The sequence below is a fragment of the Panthera uncia genome, chromosome F2 (assembly GCF_023721935.1).
Source record: "Panthera uncia isolate 11264 chromosome F2, Puncia_PCG_1.0, whole genome shotgun sequence".
Classification (NCBI taxonomy): Eukaryota; Metazoa; Chordata; class Mammalia; order Carnivora; family Felidae; genus Panthera; species Panthera uncia.
This window is the reverse complement of record NC_064812.1, coordinates 64,899,174-64,921,052: the sequence shown is the minus strand read 5'-3', so window position 1 is coordinate 64,921,052 and position 21,879 is coordinate 64,899,174. Positions and strand designations below refer to the sequence as shown.

Here is a 21,879-nt window from a genome sequence, read left to right as displayed (position 1 = left end):
AGCCTCACGTGATCAGCTGAAAGGCCGTCAGGTTTCCCTGAAGCAGCAGCTCCTGCCCAGGGCTTTCCAGTCTGCCCTACAGATTTCAAATTATTGGCCCTAATAATTGCATAGCCAATCCTGTGAAATTTAAATTAAAAAAATATAGATATGTATGTGCATATATCATACACAAATATATATGTACAGACAGAAACAGAGATATTTCCTGCTGGTTCCACTTCACTGGTACAACACTGATGGATACAGATTTTGGTACCATGAAGTGGGGGTGGAAGTGATTTTGGAACTGGGTAATGGCAGAAGCTAGAAGAGTTTTGAGGCATATGACAGAAAAAGCCTACATTGCCTCAAAGAGACTGTTAGTAGCAATATGGACATTAAATGCAATTCTGGTGAGGATGGAGAACGAGGTAAAATGCATGTCAGAGAAATCTTCTGTCATCCTAAAGAATACATATAATGGTCATGAATAGAATGCTGACAGAGATATGAATGTTAAAAGTTCTTCTAATAAGATCTCAGAAGGAAACTGGGACTATGTTACTGGATAATGGAAGAAAGGCAACAGTAAAATCTTAGTGTGTGAGCATAACTCCATCCGGAAACATGCTTATAATCCAAAGCACTCGGGGCGCCTGGGTGGCTCAGTCGGTTAAGCGGCCGACTTCGGCTCAGGTCATGATCTTGCGGTCTATGAGTTTGAGCCCCGCGTCGGGCTCTGTGCTGAAAGCTGGGAGCCTGGAGCCTGTTTCGGATTCTGTGTCTCCCTCTCTCTGACCCTCCCCTGTTCATGCTCTGTCTCTCCCTGTCTCAAAAATAAATAAACGTTAAAAAAAAAAATTAAAACAACAACAACAACAACAACAACAACAACAACAAAGCACTCGTGTATCAAAGGTGAGTTTCAAGAACCACTGGCTCAGTTGTGATCATGTGATATATGGTGTCATGTACTACTCATTTATCAAGTTAAAATTTATTAGAAATGTCTGCCTGTCTTGTGGACAGTCACAGAACAAGTTACTTGCAATCCAAGGTTTTCTGCATGTGTTATAAACTGGCAGAAAACTTAGCTAAATTGTGTTGTACTACTGGGTGGAAAGTAGAACTTGTAAGTGATGAACTTGCATATTTAGCTAAGGATATTTTCAAGCAAAAGGTTGAAGATACGGCCTGGTTTCTCCTTGGTGTTTACAGAAAAATGAGAGGATACACAGATACATTGAGGAAGAAATTACTAACTAAAAAGGAACTAGCACTTGATAATTTGATAGGATCTTGGCCTATCCAGACCGCAAAGGATGCTAAAAGTGGAAAACTCATTGTTATGAAAGCATTTCTTTGGATAGCAAGACAACTTTTTGTTGAAAGACATTAGGTATGTGGATTCAATGGATCCAATCAAACATCTCAGCAGAAGCCAAGGAGAGAGAGGAAGTTATCTACAAAGGATCCATGAATAAACCTCTTGACACACTCAAGAGACCCACAGGGATTTTAAGAATGATTTACTGGTAGAAACACAGCCAGCCTAGACTGAGAAGGACAGACTTGGGACAAAATGAAGGAAGGTTATCAGCCTTCTGGGATTCTACAGGCAGGAAATGGGCTGATGGAGCTGCACGGCTGCAAACATGTGCTAACCTGTAAGAAGTAATGATTTAGAGAGCAGACCTGCAGGATCATAGGGAGGAGCCATGGGCCCAGAGGGCAGAGCATCAAGACACAGAGAATTATCCTCAGGCCTTGAAACTTAATGGAATTTACCCTGTTGGGTTTTCAACTTGCTTATTAGGGCCAGCTACCCTTTTATTCCTGCCGATTTCTCCCTTTTGGGATGACAACGTTTATCCTATGCTTGTCCCACCACCTGTAATTTGTTTACAGGTCCACAGATGGGGAGGGATGATGCCCCAGAAGAGACCACATACCTAATCTAGATGGCTGTGATGATGAGATTTGGGACTTTTGATATGATGTTTAGAACAGATTTTGGACTTACTGATGCCATAATGAGTTGAAACTTTGGGGAATATTGGGAGGGGGTGAACATACTTGGCCTGAAAGATGAACATTAGTTTCTGGGTGCCAGAGTGCAAACTGCAATAGGTTGAACAAACAGTGGCTCTAAAAAGGTACATCTAAGTTGTTACCTCTGGTACTTATGAAGGTTACTTAGAAACAGGGTCTTAAAAGACGGAATTAAGTTAAAGAGTTTGACATGAGACGGCTTATATCTTATCTTACAGACATAAGAAGGCTAGTGTCCTTACAAGAGAAAAACGCAGACAGGATACATACAGATTTGACATCATACAGCCATCTGAAGATGGGGGCAGAGACTGGAGTGATGTGTGTACAAGTCAATGCATGCTAAGGGTTGACAACAGCCACCAGAAGCTGGAAAAGGCAAAGGATTCTCCCTTAAAGCCTCTGGAGGGAACGTGGCCTTACTGATGCCTTAATTTGGGGCCTTTGGCCTCCTGAACTGTGAGACAACAAATTTCTGTTGCTTTAAGCCACCAAGGTTGTGGTAATTTCTTGTGGCAGACCTAGGAAACAAATATATTGGGTGAATCATATATTAGAATTCTTTGTACTGTTTTTTATAATATTTCTTTTAGGTCACACTGTATCCAAATTAAAAGCTTAAAATAAATACCCAATAATGTCTTTAACTTGGCATGGAAATCCTTTTACATAACCTCATACCTGCCTCTTAAAACTCTGGACATTATATTACTCTATGTCTCAGACCACCTGTATTATAAAATAATTTAAAATACCTCCTTCATGGCACTTACAGAAATAAATTTTAGCCACCTGGGAAATTCACCACCATGAAATTTAACCTAAGAATTCTCTGCACAGTACATTTATGCCATCTTTTTATTTTTATTTTTTTTAATTAAAAGAAAAAGTTTTTTTAATATTTATTTTAGAGAGAGAGCATACGAGAGAGGGAGGACCAGAGAGAGAGGGAGACAAAGAATCCAAAGCAGGCTCTAGGCTCTGAGCTGTCAGCATAGAGCCCAACGCAGGGCTCGAACCCACAAACTGTGAGATCATGACCTGAGCCAAAGTCAATGCTTAACTGACTGAGTCACCCACGTGCCCCTATGCTATACCTGGACTCATATAAAAGAATTTGGCCCATCAGAAAATTACTTCTCAAAAACAATTTTAAATATGCCTTATTTATGAAAACTTACCAGCTGCTTTTCACTCACAGGAGACAGAGGTGGGGGAGCAGTTTCTCCAGAAGAGGGACGCCAGGTCAAGAGCCTTTAAAATACCAAAATCACACCAGTCATTGAAAGTGTGAAACAGGACACATCAAACATGTTTTCAAACAGGCAGAAAAAAGTCACAAAAATATGCCAAAAACAATATAATCCTTCTTTGATTACTGCTAAAAACAATTTACTAAAAAAAAAAATCTAGTGAAAAGTTTAAAATATGTACCTCCAGGAAACAATTAACTAGCATAATTAAAAGGGTACTCTGGTCATCATTTAAAAAAAACAAACCCAAAAACTACTTCTGAAAAGTTTCAAAAACTTTATAGTAAGTATTAATGCCATTATATATTCTCTATAAACTGAGACTGAGAAAAGTTTGAGACTTTTAAGAAATTCATAGAACTCTTTAGATTCTATTCTTTTAAAGTTTATTTATTTGAAAGACAGAGAGCAAGCACGTGCATACTCGAGAGCAAGTGGGGGAGGGGCACAGAGAGAGAAAGAGAATCCCCAGCAGGCTCCATGTTGTCAGCACAGAGGCTGGCGCAGTACTCAAACTCATGAATTGTGAGATCATGACCTGAGCCAAGAACAAGAGTTGGACCCTTAACTGACTGCGCCACTCAGGCGCCCTGATTCTATTTTTTTTTTTTTTTTAACGTATAACAATAAGTGAAATAAAATTTGGCCCCAAAGGGGAAATGACTTGCCACCCCTGGATTGGGTACTTGGAATAGAAAGATGATTAAGGCCCAAGTTCTTGCTTGTGAGAAGCAGGAGCTCCTGGGAATTGGGTAGATAGGGGCTAGAGACATCATTTCAGTTCCGTATAGAAAGAACTCTGGCACAGTTTCTATGAAGAAATGCTTATTAGATGATCTTTAAGATCACGTACCTTAACTTGAATGTGTAGTTTAATAAACTAAAACAGAAGCAGTTCTTAAAAACAAAAAAAGGAAGTTCAGCCTGACTGGTTTTTGTGAAGACTTCAAAGGGAAAATGGCTAGGCAAGAATTCATACCATCTTTTGACATAAGGGCTACAGATAAACTGACAAAAATGGGTCATCGGTCAGGTAGGTTGCTCCAACAAAATGTGTACCAAAAAAATAAGAAAATCTGACCAACAGTTGTCCTTTCAGTGTATGACCACCTACAGACTGCTTTGCTAGAGGTGTGTCCCTATTGTTTAACTTCTGATGTGCTATTTATTAGGATACTTAGAAGGGGATCATGTCAGCGCAAATATACTTAACTCATGTCAAGAAAAAGTTTATGATGTTTAAAAATGTGAATCATAGTTTTCATGTAAGTTTTATACACATACACATACATATACATGTGCCTACTTAATAAGATGTTTTAAGTACGCTTTAAATCATCTTATTCAGCAGATTTAAAAGTAGTAGATTTGTGCAGGTCAGAGAGCCCCAGAAGCTGAGCTGGTAAGTAAATTCAATTATGTTGTACAAATAATCCAGGTGCTATTTATTAGTCATTTAGTGACACTATGTCTTAGTCTCTCTGCTGATAAAAACTCCTTCACTACAATTCCAAACTAATCCATCAGAAGATGACAATTAACTGTAAAACATATTTGCAAATTAATTTTCCTTAGATTATTAAATCTACAGTAACTGAAATATATGTTGAGTTTTTCACCCCCCAATCCAAAACCACTGCTTGCTTTAATCTGGATAATTAAAACCTTGTACAAGTAGAATCACTTCAATGTGACCAATAACCACATGACCAATCAGACTCAAGGGTCTGGTTTATAAATAATCTAATTCAAGTATTTGTATTTGTTATGGCTTATAGGAGTCTGATTTGCAATAAATGCAAATTCATGGAACACTGAGGTATTTTTAAAAGGATTTCTGTTGTAAGAAATCACTAGTTACTATCAAACTTTTTAGGTCGATCGTTCAATATACAAATATAAAGTTGTAAAAAATCTTCTTACGCATGTGGGATTGTGGTTTTGAAGATATCCAGTGTGCAGTTACAAGTTTTATCCCAGATTTCTAAGGTAAACTTCTCACCATTCAGAATAACAACATTCTCTAAGCAGTTTGTACCAGATCGTGCTAACTGCTCATTGTCTAGAAAAGAAAAGAGCAATTCATTTATGTATTGTCAGGGCCATATTTAACACTTTGTGTCACTATTTGCTATAGACCTACCTTGCTGCACACACCAGTAGAGCTGGGCAAAAATATCATCCAAAAGTACATCACTGAGTACTTCTAAATACTGGGTGAACACATCACAAATTGCATAAAGTGCATGATTACAAGTTGTAGTCATCCATTCAGCTTTCTAGGGGGAAAAGTTGTTAAAAGAAGGTCAGACCATTCATCAACCACCAGAATTCAAGAAAAAAATTTTGCATATTTAAAAGCTAAGTCTGTTCACGTTCCTTTCAGAGCACTCACTTCCCTCTAGAATATTCCATTCACTTCAACTCAGTACAAGATCTATTTTTCTCCACTGTTCCATAACCATCTATATATAAAATACTTTAAATATTTTTTGCATTATTTTTGATTATAAAAAATTACCACTGAATCGTCTTGCTATTATGCATGAATAACAACAGCTGGCCTTGCTCTAGAATATGACAGAATATAAAAGAGAAATAAACAAGAAGAAAATGATAAGAATTTATCCAAATGGGTTTAGCATAAATTTAAAATAAAACTTTTGTGAAGTATGGTTCTTGAAAATACCGTAAATGGTGAATAAGGCCATGCAAAGTAAAGAATTTATTTTTCTCAAGTATATAAAGACTAATCTGGACTGTTATTTTCATATACAGTTTTGTGACAGTGCATATACATCTGTCTACTTAATAAGACTTTTTAAGTAAGAGTCTACCTGTAGATTTAAAAAACACAGATCTAAAGTAAAACTTTGTACAGGTCAGAGAGTCCCCAAAGTTTGCATTTAATATAGCTGTATGAGACAAAATAAGAAAACTTGAGGCTCTCTCTTCCCTACATTTACTGAAATGCATACTATAATTGGTTTGTAGTAAAATACATTGAAATAAAATAAGACATCACTATGTATTCTTTATTCACTTCAGAATAAGAGGTCACTATGAATACTAAAAGAAAACTACTGGTATTTGTAGTTGTGGCAATATTCAAATGAAAAAAAGAAACCAGGGGCATCTGGGTGGCTCAGTTGGTTAAACGTCCGACTTCAGCTCAGGTCATGAACTCCCGTTTTGTTGAGTTTGAGGCCCGTGTCGGGCTATATGCTGACAGCCCAGAGCCTGGAGCCTGCTTCGGATTCTGTGTGTCCCTCTCTCTCTCTCTGCCCCCCGACCCCTGCTCGTACTCTGTCTCTCTCTCAGAAATAAGATTTTTTTAAAAAATGTTTTTTAAAAGAAAAAAGAAACCAGAAGTCACTGAAAACAACCAATTCATTAACTCAGTTCTATCCCCAAGTACTGTTCTTTATTTATAAAGACATACCTTTTATTATAATGAAAAATTCTCTAGTTTTTTTCTTTTCCATGTCCTTAATTTGAAATAGTAAACTGTATTAGGAAAAGTATTAAGAACCTTTTAACTTGACTGTGTTAAATAAAATTTCATTTTCTCTTACCTCTGTCTGCTGTTCTGGTAATTTCATGTTGTCAAAGATTCTGAAAACAATTCTAAATAAATCCTGCCACCAGTGTTTTTCGTAAGTGTGGCCATAAGTTTTCATTATTTCGAACATTACTGTTAAACCCCTAAAATGATAAAACACAAGTAGAAAAACTGGAATACAAAAAAGCATGCTGCATCAGAATCCCCTCTTAAAATAGTTTTCAGAGTTCATAAAGCTAGTGAAAAGTTTAGAAATAGTTTTAAACTAACACGTGATATTCAATTTTAAGAAATTTCAGCTATAGGGGTGCCTGGGTGGCTCAGTTGGTTAGGCGACCGACTTCGGCTCAGGTTATGATCTCACAGTACGTGAGTTCGAGCGCTGCGTCGGGCTCTGTGCTGACAGCTCAGGGCCTGGAGCCTACTTCAGATTCTGTGTCTCCCACTCTCTCTAACTCTCCCCTGCTCATGCTCATGTGTCTCTAACCCTCCCCTGCTCATGTGTCTCTCGGTCTCTCAATAATAAATAAACATTTAAAAAAAAAAAAAAAAAGGAAATTTCAGCTATAAACTAGGTTTCTTTAGGATGCATTTTGTAGGGAAAAACTCCAAAAGCCTTGGCCTTACAATGTTTTATTTCATCTTTCCTTCACTCCCACCCTATCCTTCCCACATTTAAAAGTTGTAAAAGGTAATAAAGATTGCAAAAGATCATCATAAAATGAAGTTCTGGAAAATTTATAGGACTTTTTAGCTAACACTATAATTGTTCATATAGCATCTGTAAACAAAAGGAATTATAAAACTGATTGACTATGACATTCATGTGAGTGGTTTGCTGCCCACCGTATTCTAGGCACAGAGCAATGCCTGTCACCCATGAGGCACACAGTAAGTATCTATTGAATAAACTGCTTAGTATCACATTCACTATCTTTTGTTTAAGTGTTAAAACTAAAACTCAACATTGTCTTCCTGATTCTTTATTATCTTCCTCTAAATAATAATGCCTTCAGGTAACCATTAAAAAGCTTGATCTTTTCTCTATATGTTATCTTCTTCTAACAAAATATAGATATCCCTCCATTTAGAAAAGGCTTATATTTTAAAAAGTCTGATGATAAGCCATTACAAAATTTTCTCTAAAATGTCTGATGATAAGCCATTATAAAATTTTCTCTGAAAGACTCCGTAAGGACTGGTTCACAGTCCAGCTCATTTACTGCTGTGCTACCTCCAGGCCTTGTACAAGTCTGGCACATAACAGGCTCTAAATAAATATTTGTTAAATAAACATGTAAAGTAACATAGTAGTAGTTTGGTCCTACAGTAAGTTCACAGCACTTTATCTGACCCATAAGATATCTAATGTATATAACAAAAAGTAAGGAAACCGTAGTAAACAAATTCCTACAGAAGAAACACCCTCTCTTCTGTGGGAGAAGCCTATCAAAACTCCTTGTTTCCCTACAACAGAACAAGGCTCCTTTTTCCTCCATCTCCTGAGCTTGAAATCCATTTCTTCCCACTCTAAGTAACTGGATGCCAACTCCCACAGCTGGGGTAAGAGGATTCCTGTTTCTTCCAGGCCCCGAAAGCAAACACAAATCCACAGAGGCTTCCAACGATTTTCACTGTTCAAGAAGTCTTTTTGAAAGCAATACTTAAGTTGCTGACATAGGGAAAAATAGTGTTTGAGACCCTAGGTTAATGAACCAATCCTAAATCCATAGAATTTTGAGGCAATCAAATAAAAACATATGTGAAAGTACTGTGTAATTAATCTGTTATACAAATCATGGCATTACATTTTAGTGAGAGAGAGAGTGTGCATGAGTGGGGAAGAGGGACAGAGGGAGAGACAAAGAATCTTTAGCAGGCTCCACGCTCAGTGTGGAGCTGACATGGTGTTTGATTTCACAACCATGAGATCATGACCTGAGCCAAAATCAAGAGTTGGGCCTTTAATTGACTGAGCCACCCACGTTCCTCCATGGTACTACATTTTTAAATGTAGTCTACATATCAGCCCTTACAAATCCTGGAATGAAATAAGAAAAAGCCATTACTGAACAAAGTTTACTCATATTTTTCCTCTCCTTTACTAGCTAGAATATATATTTTCTCTTCTCTTTAACAACTAAAACTCATCCATTATCTGAACATGGGATATGGCAAGAAGGAAAGCAGGATGATCCCAGACAAGGACAGGCTCAAAAGCTAAGAAAGCAGGTAGGTCCTTTGTCAAATAAGTTTCTACAAACAAACAAGGGCAGTGAGGGGGTACTGAGTTTATAAGACTTGTCCATCATGATATGTTGGTTGCTCCACTGAGGTGGCTGGACAACAGAAAATTGTAAATCTTAATAATTTAGATTAATATGAATCGGGTTATCTTGAAGTTTATCAAGCTCCTAACAGGTCCACTGCCAAATAATCCTCAATGTCTAAATGCAAAATAAAATGCCGTATAAGTTCTTAGGATTACTAAATTCTCTGACAAATTCCCAAGGTTTGAGTCTTATTTTGGATTACTTAATGTAATTTCATAAAAATCTCTCTTTATAACAAATAAAAATGAAATTTCTTAGGATACATATCACACTTAACCTTGGATGGGGATGAGGCTGGTTGTGGCATAAAGTGAGGAAGGAGAAATTCATTCCTTCATTATAGTTCTATCATTGATATGTTATAAGTTTGTATGTACTACCGGTATAGTTTAAAAATCCAATGAAGTTAATTGGCAAAATGACTAATGATTCTCCCTAAAAAGAAGATGGGATACATAAAAGAAGGATTGTATTTAAACACAAAATTGAACTCATGATGCCTCAAGCACTTGTTGACAGGTAACAGGATATACAAACTGGCAATTTCAATTTGGCAGTCAAAAAGGTAGTTATGATAAAAATTTTACTATGGGATTGACAGGAGCTGTAACATAAGAAGTACATACTGAATGCTTATCCAGTTACATTACATCCATAATCGTTTCTTTGCAAATGGACTATACATTCATATAGATCTTTTAATGAGAATGTATTTTTGAAAGCTCTCACTTCTTTTTAATAGACCTACATTATTCAAAACTGTTACTGACCAGTCTTCAAAGAGAAATGGTTCTTTATCTAAAATCCACCAAGCGTGTGCATTTGGAGATTCTTCTAGCATTCATCAGGAAATAAAATAAATTTTGCCACTAACTTCAATTTCTAATTGGAAACAAACATATGAAAAGATAGAATGTGTGAACAAATGAACACAGAAGCTAAAACTCAAAGTAGGATGCTATAAGAAAATGTTAAGGAAAAGTAATGTATTTCCATTTTTACTGTTGCTCCATTTAACATATTTTAAAATCTGTCTAATAATTGCTATATTGATAAAACACCTGACTTACGACGGACTTAGGGCCTTTAACTATCGAACTTGTGTTCACGTGAGAAAAGTTAATTTAAGTCAAAATGAGCCTTTCAAAATTGTAGTTACAAACACTGATTGTTACCTGGTTCTTACATCTAATTTGCATCTGTTGATGATACAGGATAACTCAAAGAGAATTGGGAACCATCCTCTCACCCACACCCTGTCTTCAGGTGCCACATTCATATCATCGCTTGTGTATTCCTTGAAAGCCTTCAAGAAGAAAGGTAGATATACTTAAGGCAAAATATAACACCTGTACAATATTTCAGCAAACAAATTTTTTAAATGTTTTACAAATTCAAAGTCAGCACTTTGATAAATAACAATTTATAAAAAGATGGAGATTACAACTGCTTAAAAAGAGCACTGGACTAGAATCCAAAAGTTGGTTTCAGCTTCAACTCTGACACCAGCTTTTCTGCTTTTTATGCCAGGTTAAATCAGGTTTCCATTTTTATCATTTCATGGTTATGACACCATGCAGCCACACTAACCACCCCTGGGAAGTGTGAAGGTCAAATGAGTTGATGTATGTAAAAAGTACTAAGCACCCCATAGGTCCAAGTTGGTGTGCAGTAAAATCTTTCTGCAATGCACCACTTTTCTTGATGACAGTTACAGAGACAGATTCAGATACGCAAGATAAGGCTGGCAGCCAATTTGACCTTTTACTTCACTGTTTAAGCCTACAATCACCCACACAGTCAACCTCAGTACTGCACAGCACAACATGTAGGAAACAGTATACAGAAATGGCTAAAAACATAGGCTTGGTTCAAACCCTAGGTCTCCTTTACTAGCCCTGCAACCATGGAGACTTTTTTTTAACTTCTCTGTGCCTCAGACGCCTTATCTGTATGGGGCTATAAACACTACCTATCCCATAAAGTGTAGAAGACTAAACAAGTTAATACATGTGAAATACTCAGAAAAACACCTGACACCTTTAATAAATAATAGCTATCATTTCTAAACACTTCAGTCAGAATCAAGCTTAGATAATTTTGGGGTTTACTGAAAAATAAATGCTTCATATACCCTGGGGATCCCCAAATAAACTTCTATCTCAGACTGGAAATAAATACTCAGCATAATTTTGTTTACTAAATGACGCTATACCTGAGGTCTATCAGACACATATTTTGCACAATGGCGAATAAGTCGAATTGCTTCCATACTTGTGTCTGGGAAAGCTGCATTGCACGCAAATTCAGACAAACACTTCACTGCATCCTGGAAAGAATCAATGGTCGCTGGAAAGTGTTTTTCAAACACAAGAGCTAAAAGGGTGGAAAATATATCAAGATAATTATAATTTTTCAATTATTCTTACCTGCAACAAAAAACATCAACCCCTAGATGTAAGAGCATACTTAACGGTTAAGGGTTTCGATGTCTAACAGACATGTCCTCATGTCTGTCATCACTGCTTACTTGACTGCTTTGAGTAGTAGGGGACAGGGACACAGGTCTGTGTTCTGTTTACACTATAAACCCAGCACCTAATGCAGTGACAGTACACAGTCGGTACTGAATCAGCAGGTCTTGAATTACATTTAACCCATCTGTATTTCAGTTTCTTAATCTATAAAAAATGATAATGGTCATCATTATCTTTCAATCAGGCTTAACTTACATCCTAAGTATTTCATTCTCCTTTACAGTCAAAGGAGGCTGTGTAACACAGTGGTCAAAAACCTTTCCCTGGCTTTGAATCCCAATTCCATCATTCACCTTAACCTCACTGGGCCCGAGTTTCCTGATCTATTAAAAAGGGGATAATGAAAATACTTATCTCATAGAGCTGTTGTGAAGACTGAAGGAAACACATTCAGAGTATGTATTGTGTTTGCCATACCAGTAAACGTTCGATAAATGTTAACTATAATAATGTAATAACAGTATTACACTCATTATTTATTCTGTTTCTACAGGCAAAACTTAGTAAACTTAAACCCATAACAGGTCCATAATCTTACACTTGTATTATCTCTGGAACACATTTTTTTGTTTTGTTTTGTTTTTAACTTGAACACAGCCAGAAGAATACTCACTGACAATGTGCCCTGTTGTTTGGAATGCAAGTTCCACTATGCTTTCATCTTGATCAGATGCAGCTAGATGAAACACAGAGAAAATGTTCTTCCATCCGGACCGAATGTTAGCAGCTTGAGAATTAACCATCTGTGCTATACAACGTACAACCATATCTCGAATTGTTGGGGACCTAAAATATTAATATAATTGCGTGGATATACACACAGATAAAACCCATCAGTTTTTTTTCCTTTCTTCTGTTTCTCCCCCTTCTGAGGAAAATGATAAAGTATTTTTATGATATTAAGCAATTCAACAAATGTAATACCTGTTTCGTTTCATTATATGTTCAAAAGGTCTTAAGAAATCCTTCTGGAATCTGAAATTAGCAAGCTCCCCTTTCTCTAAGAACTTCATTGACAATTGCCTCAAGGAGTCTACTGCAAAAATAGCTACATCTTCATTAGGATTACAGCCAACCTGTAATGGCAACAGAAATATAGGGTGCTAATGTCAGCAGTGGAAATCCATCTCTTCATTTTTCTTTTAGAAAAAGTATAGAACTCATAGCATAGACAGGTAAATCCTAAGATTCTCCACAAAGACACTAGGTGTACTGATAATATTTCTCAACAAGAAAAATACACTTTAACTAAATTCTTAGAACTTAAGATAATCACTTCTAAAAAGAAAAACAGGATTCAAACGGTTTTCTATTTTCAATTACAAAAATGTAATTTAGAAAAGCTAGAATAGGAAAAAGCCTCAATTACATTATAAGGAATTTCAAAACACGAAAAATATTACAAATGTAAGCGTATCTTCTAATTATTCAAATACCTTATTAAAATGATCACCAATAACTTCCCAAATTCGAGACCACTGCAGTCTTATTCTTCCCATGTTGTAATAGGATATTTCTACTATTTTTTGTAGACTAAACATTCTTGGGTGTGTAGTGGAAAGTAATTCATCCATAGACACAGCACAGAGCCAACGGACAAAATCCACTATAATATAAACAGATATACATTTTTTTAGCTTTCAAGTTTTTTTAGCCAAAAAACCAATTTGTAAGTGAAATAAATGTATATACTTACCAATAGCATTTCCATCTAGCCTTGTTGACCCTGTAAATATTCTAAAGAAAGAAAACCATAATTCAAAAATTTATAAAGTCCGACTTCTGCTACATCAATTCAGAAGTAAGTAGCCTGAGGTATTAGCTACTTTAAATCTGTTTTAAGGGAACAAAAACATCAGGTAGTCAAATGAATATTTTATCATATAGTTTAATAACAAGTATAGTTTGGATGTTCCTCCGTCCCTCCTTTGTATTCAGTAATATGAGTAAGAATTTATCGTTGTAATTTTACTAGTAAATTTACAAACACGAGATGGGTATCTCATGAAACTCTAAGAATAAAAAAATAACAATTTGTAAAACGAATTAAACATTGGCACACTACAAAACAGAAGGTTTTTCATTTTTCCTGATTATCTACTAGCATTAAACACATTCTTAAAATGGAAATTTCGACTTTTTTACAAGTATCATATGTTTGGTTAGAAAACTCATTTATGTTAAATTACAAGCAATTTAAGAGAAGCTTGTAAAATAGTCTCCAATCGTTTAACCAAGAAGTGGCTAAATAACTTTTCTTAGAAAATTCAAATATTTAGAGTTAAGATATGCTGTCCAGCTTTGCCCAGCTTTCTTCACTCAGCAATTTTTGTTTCAAAGTTTCATAGAAGATTTCAGCATAAATCTGTATTAGCCCTCTTTTAAAAGTCTGCATTTTTACCCATCCTCTGGGTTTGTAACCGAGGGTTTGATGTGACTTCCAGGATGAACTGATATTCAATTTAAATTGTGTACCATAGGCTTTGCATGACAAAATGGAAACCTTAAAGGCGGGAGCAGGCCAAATATTAAACTTAGAAATAAAAGTAATCATAGTGACAGTAATGGCTACCAACAGTTACAAGGTGGGTACTATTCTAAGTGTTTTATATGTATCTACTCATTTAATAATCACAAATACTCTGTGAAGTGGGTATTTTTAGACTCTCAATTTTATCAACATAGAAACTGACACATAAAGGTATTTTAATAACTTCCTCAACGTCACAGAACTTGTAAGTGCTACAGCCAAGATTCAAACCGAGACGGGCACACTCCAGAATCCACTCTCTTAACTACTTTGCTGTATTACCTCACACTTAACCTGAGCAAGACATGAACATTTAAAATCTATTGTTTTTTTCCTATTATGTCCACTATATCCATGTTCTGAATATATAATGGTTTTTTAACCTTAGTGCCCTTGAATGTTTTTCCACGTGTTCTGGCAATGAGTAACAAAAACACGACAGGAAAAACAGCCTAAAAACTGACAAGATAACTCAGAAACTGATCTGCTAAAGGGATATTTTAAAACTTCCTCTACTGCTCTTGTCAGAACAAAACAATACTTCAAAGATCTGGCTGAGAACACAATCTGGGGGAAAAAATAGAATAGTAAGTCCCCATTTAATCCAGTAGATAGACTGAATTCAGAAACTAAAAATATACAAAGCCTACAAAGTTCTCACATGAACAAAAATGAAAACTGCTAGAGTGCACATTATAAATGTCATTAGCGGATTTCTCAAACTACTGTATTCTCATAGGCAATGGCTATTAAAAAAAAATACCACAAACAGAGACATAAAAATTAGATAGTATATAGGAGAAACAACAGGAAAAGGAAGAAAAGAAAAAAAATTTCTTTAAATTGAGAAGGAAGCATATGGCAAAGAGTAAAAGGGATAAAACAGAAGCAGAGAGGGAGATTATATGCAACTACAGGGGAAAGAAGCAACAAATTCTCTGAAGGCCCTGAAATAATGGTGAACAAGAACAGGGAAATACCAGTAGCAATCAGACAGGTTCTACAGACTCAGGGTGACAGGAGAAGTTAGGGGGAGCATGCATCCTGAAAAAGGGCATTCAAATTCCTACTCACTTTGGTAGCCTCTGAGGGGTCACTCTATGTCTAGTAATGCTCCACTACAGATAAGCCATACGGTAGAGCACAGAAGTCTGTGGAGGCATTTAAAGTTAAGCCTTCATAAACTAAGGCAGGAGAACAGAGCTATGTTTCACAAAATCAGTCTAGGAAATGGACTCTACATTCCCTGTATGAAAAGCAAAGGACAGACGCATGAGAACCTTGTGTGTTAATATTAAAAGACATGCTCTGAAAAGTACTAGCAGGAAAATAGAATAGATTACTGCTTCATCCACAAAATGAAAGCACTGTGGCAACACACACACAAAAAAAAGGGAGGGTGGGGGACAAAACCTGCAGATTCTGAATCACATACATGTTAAACTGTATGCACTAAAGAAGCAGACTAAATTACTGTATTATGTAAAAAGTTTTCACAGTGAAAATATCAGAGGTAACACTTATTTCTTAGACCTAACTGGAAGACGCTTGTGAGCAAATACAGTTGGGGATGAGCTACATGTATTTTCTGATAGGTGACAGAATGTTCCAAAATGTGAGATGGGCCAGTATAAAGCTAGATTTGGTGTGCTTAAAGTTAATAAAAACAAAAACTATGGTACTGTTTTTTCACTTTTGGCAGTAAATCATTCCTGGACAAAACCTATTCCTGCACAGGTTAGTAATACTTACTAACCTGGTCTAGTTTAGCAATGTCTAGCAAATTCTACCCTAGCAAATCCTAAGGATCAGGTACTGTAGATTAAACAGCCCATATTCTCCTAAATTCTAATGGTTTGGGATTCCTAAAACAAAAGTGGAGAAAATTTTATCATCTTAAAACTTTCACTTTTTATTTTTTATGTAGGAGAAATTTTAATAGAATGAAACAATTTTACATATATTATTTGTTCCATCATATTCAAAGCCCAAGTTACAAAGAGCTAACACAAATCACAGATTTTTAATGGAGATGTCTGAGGTTGAACGGGACAACTTTCGTTTTAAATAATAAATTAATCGGTCTCCATTGTGACGCTCCAAAAGGCAAAAATGCATTCCAAGAGGTAGTTTGGAAGTCAGTGTTTTAGTGTGACAGACTCCGCAGCTTTGATCCCGCTTCTTGCTTACCATAGCAAGAGTATTTGCCTATACGCCCCTGGTTCCTTTTATATTAGGGGAACACGCATGCCCCAGGGCATGTCCTTCCAAAGGGTGTCCTTTGTCTCTTCCACATGAAAAAATTAGAGACCTTGGAAGGAATGTTATTCTGAAGCTTTGTGGAATTCAGATACCCATCTTACAGCTTTTAATAGAATCATATACGTTTTCTGTTAAGAAACAGAAGCTATACATAATTAAGCAAAAAAGAGCTACTTTGATTATTCATGTTTACTTCTTTACTTGTCATAACAGATTATTCATAACAACAGGCCTAAGGACAAGAAAATTACTTTTTGCAGGACAAGTAGAGAACTTTCCAGGGTGATGCCTGACAATATTTGCATCACTGTCTTGAATATCTAGGTTATCTAAATGACTTGGCTTATGAATTAGAGTCAGGATATTACATGTGAAAATAAACTCATATATTCAGAAACAGAAGAAATTTAATGAGAAAGTGAAAGGCACCAAATAAGAATATAATCTTATAATAAAATCAAAGACGTCACTTTTAATGCTTTCTCTATGAGCTAAAATTTCAATATTGAGGTTTTGTATAAAGTTGGACACTGGATTTATGGTCATAGAAGTTATCTGGCAATGATGAATTTGAGGCAACAAAGTACTAATAGAATTTGTGTTAAGAATCCTCTAAAATTGGGGCGCCTGGGTGGCGCAGTCGGTTAAGCGTCCGACTTCAGCCAGGTCACGATCTCGCGGTCCGTGAGTTTGAGCCCCGCGTCAGGCTCTGGGCTGATGGCTCGGAGCCTGGAGCCTGTTTCCGATTCTGTGTCTCCCTCTCTCTCTGCCCCTCCCCCGTTCATGCTCTGTCTCTCTCTGTCCCAAAAATAAATAAAAAACGTTGAAAAAAAATTAAAAAAAAAAAATTAAGTTAAAAAAAAAAAAAAAAAAGAATCCTCTAAAATATACTTAAATTCTTAAAATGGAGAGGCATATCATTTGTTCAAATGAGAGACATGTCTCCCTGCAACAAACAGTGGATGTATGGGTAAATTAGAACTTGGTATGGTCATATAAAATATACTATGGAAACAAATAGGTAAAATGTTGACTCTTGCTTGAAGAGATTCTCATAATGATAGTGAAGAGGATTTTTTGCAAGTCCAGAAAATAATTTGGAAAAAAGCTACCGTGATGGCAGAAGGGGAGACATTACACTGTTCTACAGTTGTACATGCAGGCAGAGAGGTGGAGAGGATAAGAGTGTACACTCAAGAGATAAGCTGCCTGAACGTATGTCCTGGCACCACTCCTCAAATTCTCTGTGGATGAAACGGTTATCACAATAATAATCAAGACAAGATTAACTGTGGGGATGAGCAAGTTATTTGATCCCCCTCTGTCTCCGTTTCCTCATTTGCAAATTAACGACACTACTACTACTACTCATCTCATGAGGTTACTGGAAGGATTAAATGAAATAATACATGTAAAGCACTTTGCAAAGTGCCAAGCACGTTGTTAAGCCTTCAAGTTACACAGTACATGTCAGATGATACACAATCTTTCTTCAGCCTTCACAAGGTAAAGGTAAATGACCTCCTTCCCCTAAAAAAAAAAAGGTCAGCAAACAGACATTACAGAGTTCTTTTTCAAGGAAAAAGTTGCAAGGAATATTTGGAATGTTTTCCAAGGTCAGTAGCCACTGAACACCCTAGTTCAGTCTGTACTTAGAGCAAAATGTTTTATCTGAAGTAAAATAATGGATTAGTGTAAGTTTCCAAGCACCAAGAAAAAAAAATACATGTTCTATTTTTTAAAGTTTCATCAGAAGCAATAAAAAAAATTTAAGTATCAGTGATATAAAATGTTAAGTTTCAAATATTTGGGCACTCACCTAGAAAAACCTAACCTTCAAAAGAACATTTAGTATGGGTTTACTGTTAGAAAACAAACTAAATATGAGGAATACTTGATAGTGTATACAATATACAAATTCCAAAGTCCTTTCCAAAGAAGTCTGCAATGAGAATTGCCACCAAATCCTTCATTTATTCATAATGCAGTCATATCAAATAGGACTTGAAGACACTTTACATTCCATTTTCACACAGGGATAGTAAGAGCAATTAGTTTTCTATAAAAGACATAAAATGTGTTCTTTTTCATCAAGATTACCATTTCCCTAATGCCCACTAATATTTATTTTAAGTTGAATTTTCATATTGTTTATCTCCTTCCTATATTCCATGATCTAGAGAAAAATTATAGGTATTTCATCATGTAAATTGCAATATATCACAATACAGTCTTAATTGCTTCAGGAAAGTTATTCTGGCAATAGTGTTTTTTTTTTTTTTTTTTTTTACTACTACTGAGCAAAATATATCTAAATGCTACAGAATAATAATTGTATTCATTCAAAAAGGGAATAAAATAAATACCTTACCTATCTACAGCAACAACGACACTTTGAGAACTGGTTTCTCCAATGGATTCCTGAATACTTGCTATCTGCTTCCAGTCCACATTTCCTCCAACTACCACACATAAAAAGAGAGTCATTTCAGCTTGAAAATAATTCAGTGGAAGAATACACCTACAGTTCTAAAACATATTTCTGAAATCAGTTATTTCCCTAATGAGAGAAATAAAGCTTTTGGTGAATAGTGACCTATTTGGCCTCAGGGACCTATATCAAAGCCAAATGTGCTTAATTAGCTATACTAAGTGGCATACAGACATGGATGGTTATAAAGACAAATTGTGCTTGCAAAGATCAACAAATTAAGGGCACTGAGAATTTAGATCACAAAATTAATCATACTAGGCACAATTTCCCTTAATGTTGAAGAAATAACACTAACTGCACTCCCAATGTTATCTTCTTAGGTTGATTCCCAATGCCATATGATTGGATCTCCCTGTCATTTAATCTCCAGTCCTCTATTTACAGATGCTTATTGGAAATTATATCTGTATCTTCTAACATCCCCTTATTCAAAAGAATTATTTTTCTTTCCCTCAAAAACTGGTCCCACATGTTGGACAGCAGAACAATTTCCCCAACTTCCAAACTCTTAACCTCTCCATCACCTTGGATACCTTTCCCTTCCTCCACCAGTTACTAAATCTTTCTTTTGACCTGTTTTTGGTATCATTTCTTCATTTTCATTCCTACTCAGTTTAGGCCCTTATAATTTCAGGCCCAGATTATAGACACAGTTTACTGACTGCTTTCCCTGCTGCTAATTTTTCCCCTCTTCAACCTCTCTCTCATGTCTCCTGTCAGGTTAACTTTTCTAAATCATTACATTCATTTTGCTTACTATTACTTGCAGGATAAAGCATAAATTTTTTAAGCCTAACATTTAAGGCACTGCCCTTCAACATTTTAGCCATTATATGTCTCTGTTCAGGCCATCCCTTGACTATCTAAAACTTATCTACTAAAACCCAATTTGAGTTTTCAGGAAGGATTCCATCCCATTGTTCCTCTGAACTAAGCATTTACTTAAATAAATAATAGTCAAATCAGGAATTTTTTCCATTAAGTTTCACATAAATTACTATACATGTGTTAATGTTGCCTTCTCAGCACAATAGGAAGTTACCTAAGGCAAGAAACCAAGTTACACATTTTTTTTTTTTTTTTGGTTACTTCTCTACCTTCCTCAATATTAAGTCCAAAGCAGATGTTAAATATTTGTTGACTCAAATGACCACACACTTAATAAATGCCTTTATGAATACAACCATAATAGATGATATTATTTAAAGCCACCAAACTCAAATTTTCTTTCAGGAAATGAACAATGAAAAAGACGTGATCCTTGTCCTCACAGAGTTTATTTTATAATTTACCAGGAAACACAGACTTATAACCAACTTTAGTAAAATGTAATAATTACTTCATGGCTGAGATAAACTAATGACATATAATACAAGTTTTACTAAAGAGAACTAATTTTAATAGAAGAAGGGAGAACAGGGATGTTAGCTCATAGAAAGGCTTCACATATGATGATCTATTAAATCAAGTTGCACCTAGAAAGATGATCACATAGGAAAGGAGGCAGAAGGAAAAGTAATTTAGGTACAAGGAGCAGCATATACTCTGGAAGGATGCAAGTAAATACCATGTTTTAACACACTTGCATAAGTTGAGGATCTGGCAGGGGACAAGAAAAGGGAGAGAAAGATAAACTAAAATTAGAATGTGAAGAACACTTGACTGCCATGTTTAATGTACTGCCATTGAAAATAAGGAACAGACCTTTCAGAAGACTCACATGATCAAATCTATTTTCTAAAAAATAATTCTGGTAGTATCTGTAGAACACAGTGAAACAGGAAAAGATAATGGAGCTAGAAAGACTAAGTCTATTTCTATAATACAAATGAACAAGGATCAAAGCCTGAAATAAGTGACAGAGAATTGGGGTGATTAGGGAGACAGTGTCAAGCAACACTTGAAGCACGCGATCATGTTATAGGAATTCCACAAAGAAAAATCTATGGGAAAAAATAATGCCAATCACCACATAGCTTTCACGTCCTTTCTGGAAAGCTTTTATTTTTATATTTAAGAGCTTTTATTATTACATGGTAAACTGTAGTCATTAATAATAAACATATTTAGAGGAGTAAAAAATATACATAAAATGTTTAGCAATCCAAAGAACCTATTTCAGAAACACGTGAAATCAAAGATCTGTATGACACCGTAACATAACAGGCTAATAGTTTCAGCTTTACCAAATTGCTCAAAAGCAAAAATATTCAGATTAACTAAGAACAAAGAGGTAGGTGTTGTGAATATTTATTTAAGATTTATAAGACCAAGACAATGAATTAAAAAAAAAAATTTTTTTTAATGTTTATTTGAGAGACAGAGACAAAGTGTGAGTGGGGGGAGGGGCAGAGAGAGAGAGGGAGATACAGAATCCAAAGCAGGCTCCACGCTCTGAGCTGTCAGCGTAGAGCCCCACGCAGGGCTGACCTGAGCTGAAGTTGGACAGTTAATCAACTGAGCCACCCAGGTGCCCCCCCAGTGAATTTTTAAACTTTGATATACACCTTAAAAGAACAGTATGCATATAATTCTAATAATCATATGCTATGTACTCTTTATTATATGCACAATTATCTACCTATCTGTCTATCTACCTATCTATCTATCTAGGGAGAGACAGAGAGACTGTGAGCAGGGAGGGGCAGAGAAAGAGGGAGAGAATCCCAGGCAGGTTCCCCGCAGTGAGTGCAGAGAGCCCAACATGGAGCTTGAACTCACGAAACCATGAGATCGTTTACCTGAGCCGAAATCAAGAGTTGCTAACTGGATGCATATGGTGCCCCCATATGCTATGTACTCTTAGTAACTAAGTAACTTAGTAACTCAGTTTCATGTTTCCAAAAAGGATGAAGTACAGACTTATAGCATATC

The 21,879-nt window shown here is 35.9% G+C and overlaps 1 protein-coding gene across 3 annotated transcripts in view; it reads right to left on the bottom strand.

Annotated features, from left to right (window-relative positions):
• ARFGEF1 (ADP ribosylation factor guanine nucleotide exchange factor 1) overlaps positions 1–21,879 on the bottom strand; it is a 149,298-nt gene that overhangs the window by 16,841 nt on the left and 110,578 nt on the right. For all 3 annotated transcript variants that reach the window (XM_049633640.1, XM_049633639.1, XM_049633641.1), the window contains 11 exons: positions 18,883–18,973; positions 13,416–13,456; positions 13,156–13,325; positions 12,644–12,795; positions 12,333–12,505; positions 11,398–11,558; positions 10,358–10,488; positions 6,863–6,992; positions 5,431–5,566; positions 5,211–5,349; positions 3,216–3,288 (listed from right to left, as the gene is read on the bottom strand). In XM_049633640.1, the coding sequence (XP_049489597.1) occupies positions 3,216–3,288; positions 5,211–5,349; positions 5,431–5,566; positions 6,863–6,992; positions 10,358–10,488; positions 11,398–11,558; positions 12,333–12,505; positions 12,644–12,795; positions 13,156–13,325; positions 13,416–13,456; positions 18,883–18,973 (1,397 nt within the window). The remainder of the gene's footprint in view (positions 1–3,215; positions 3,289–5,210; positions 5,350–5,430; positions 5,567–6,862; positions 6,993–10,357; positions 10,489–11,397; positions 11,559–12,332; positions 12,506–12,643; positions 12,796–13,155; positions 13,326–13,415; positions 13,457–18,882; positions 18,974–21,879) is intronic.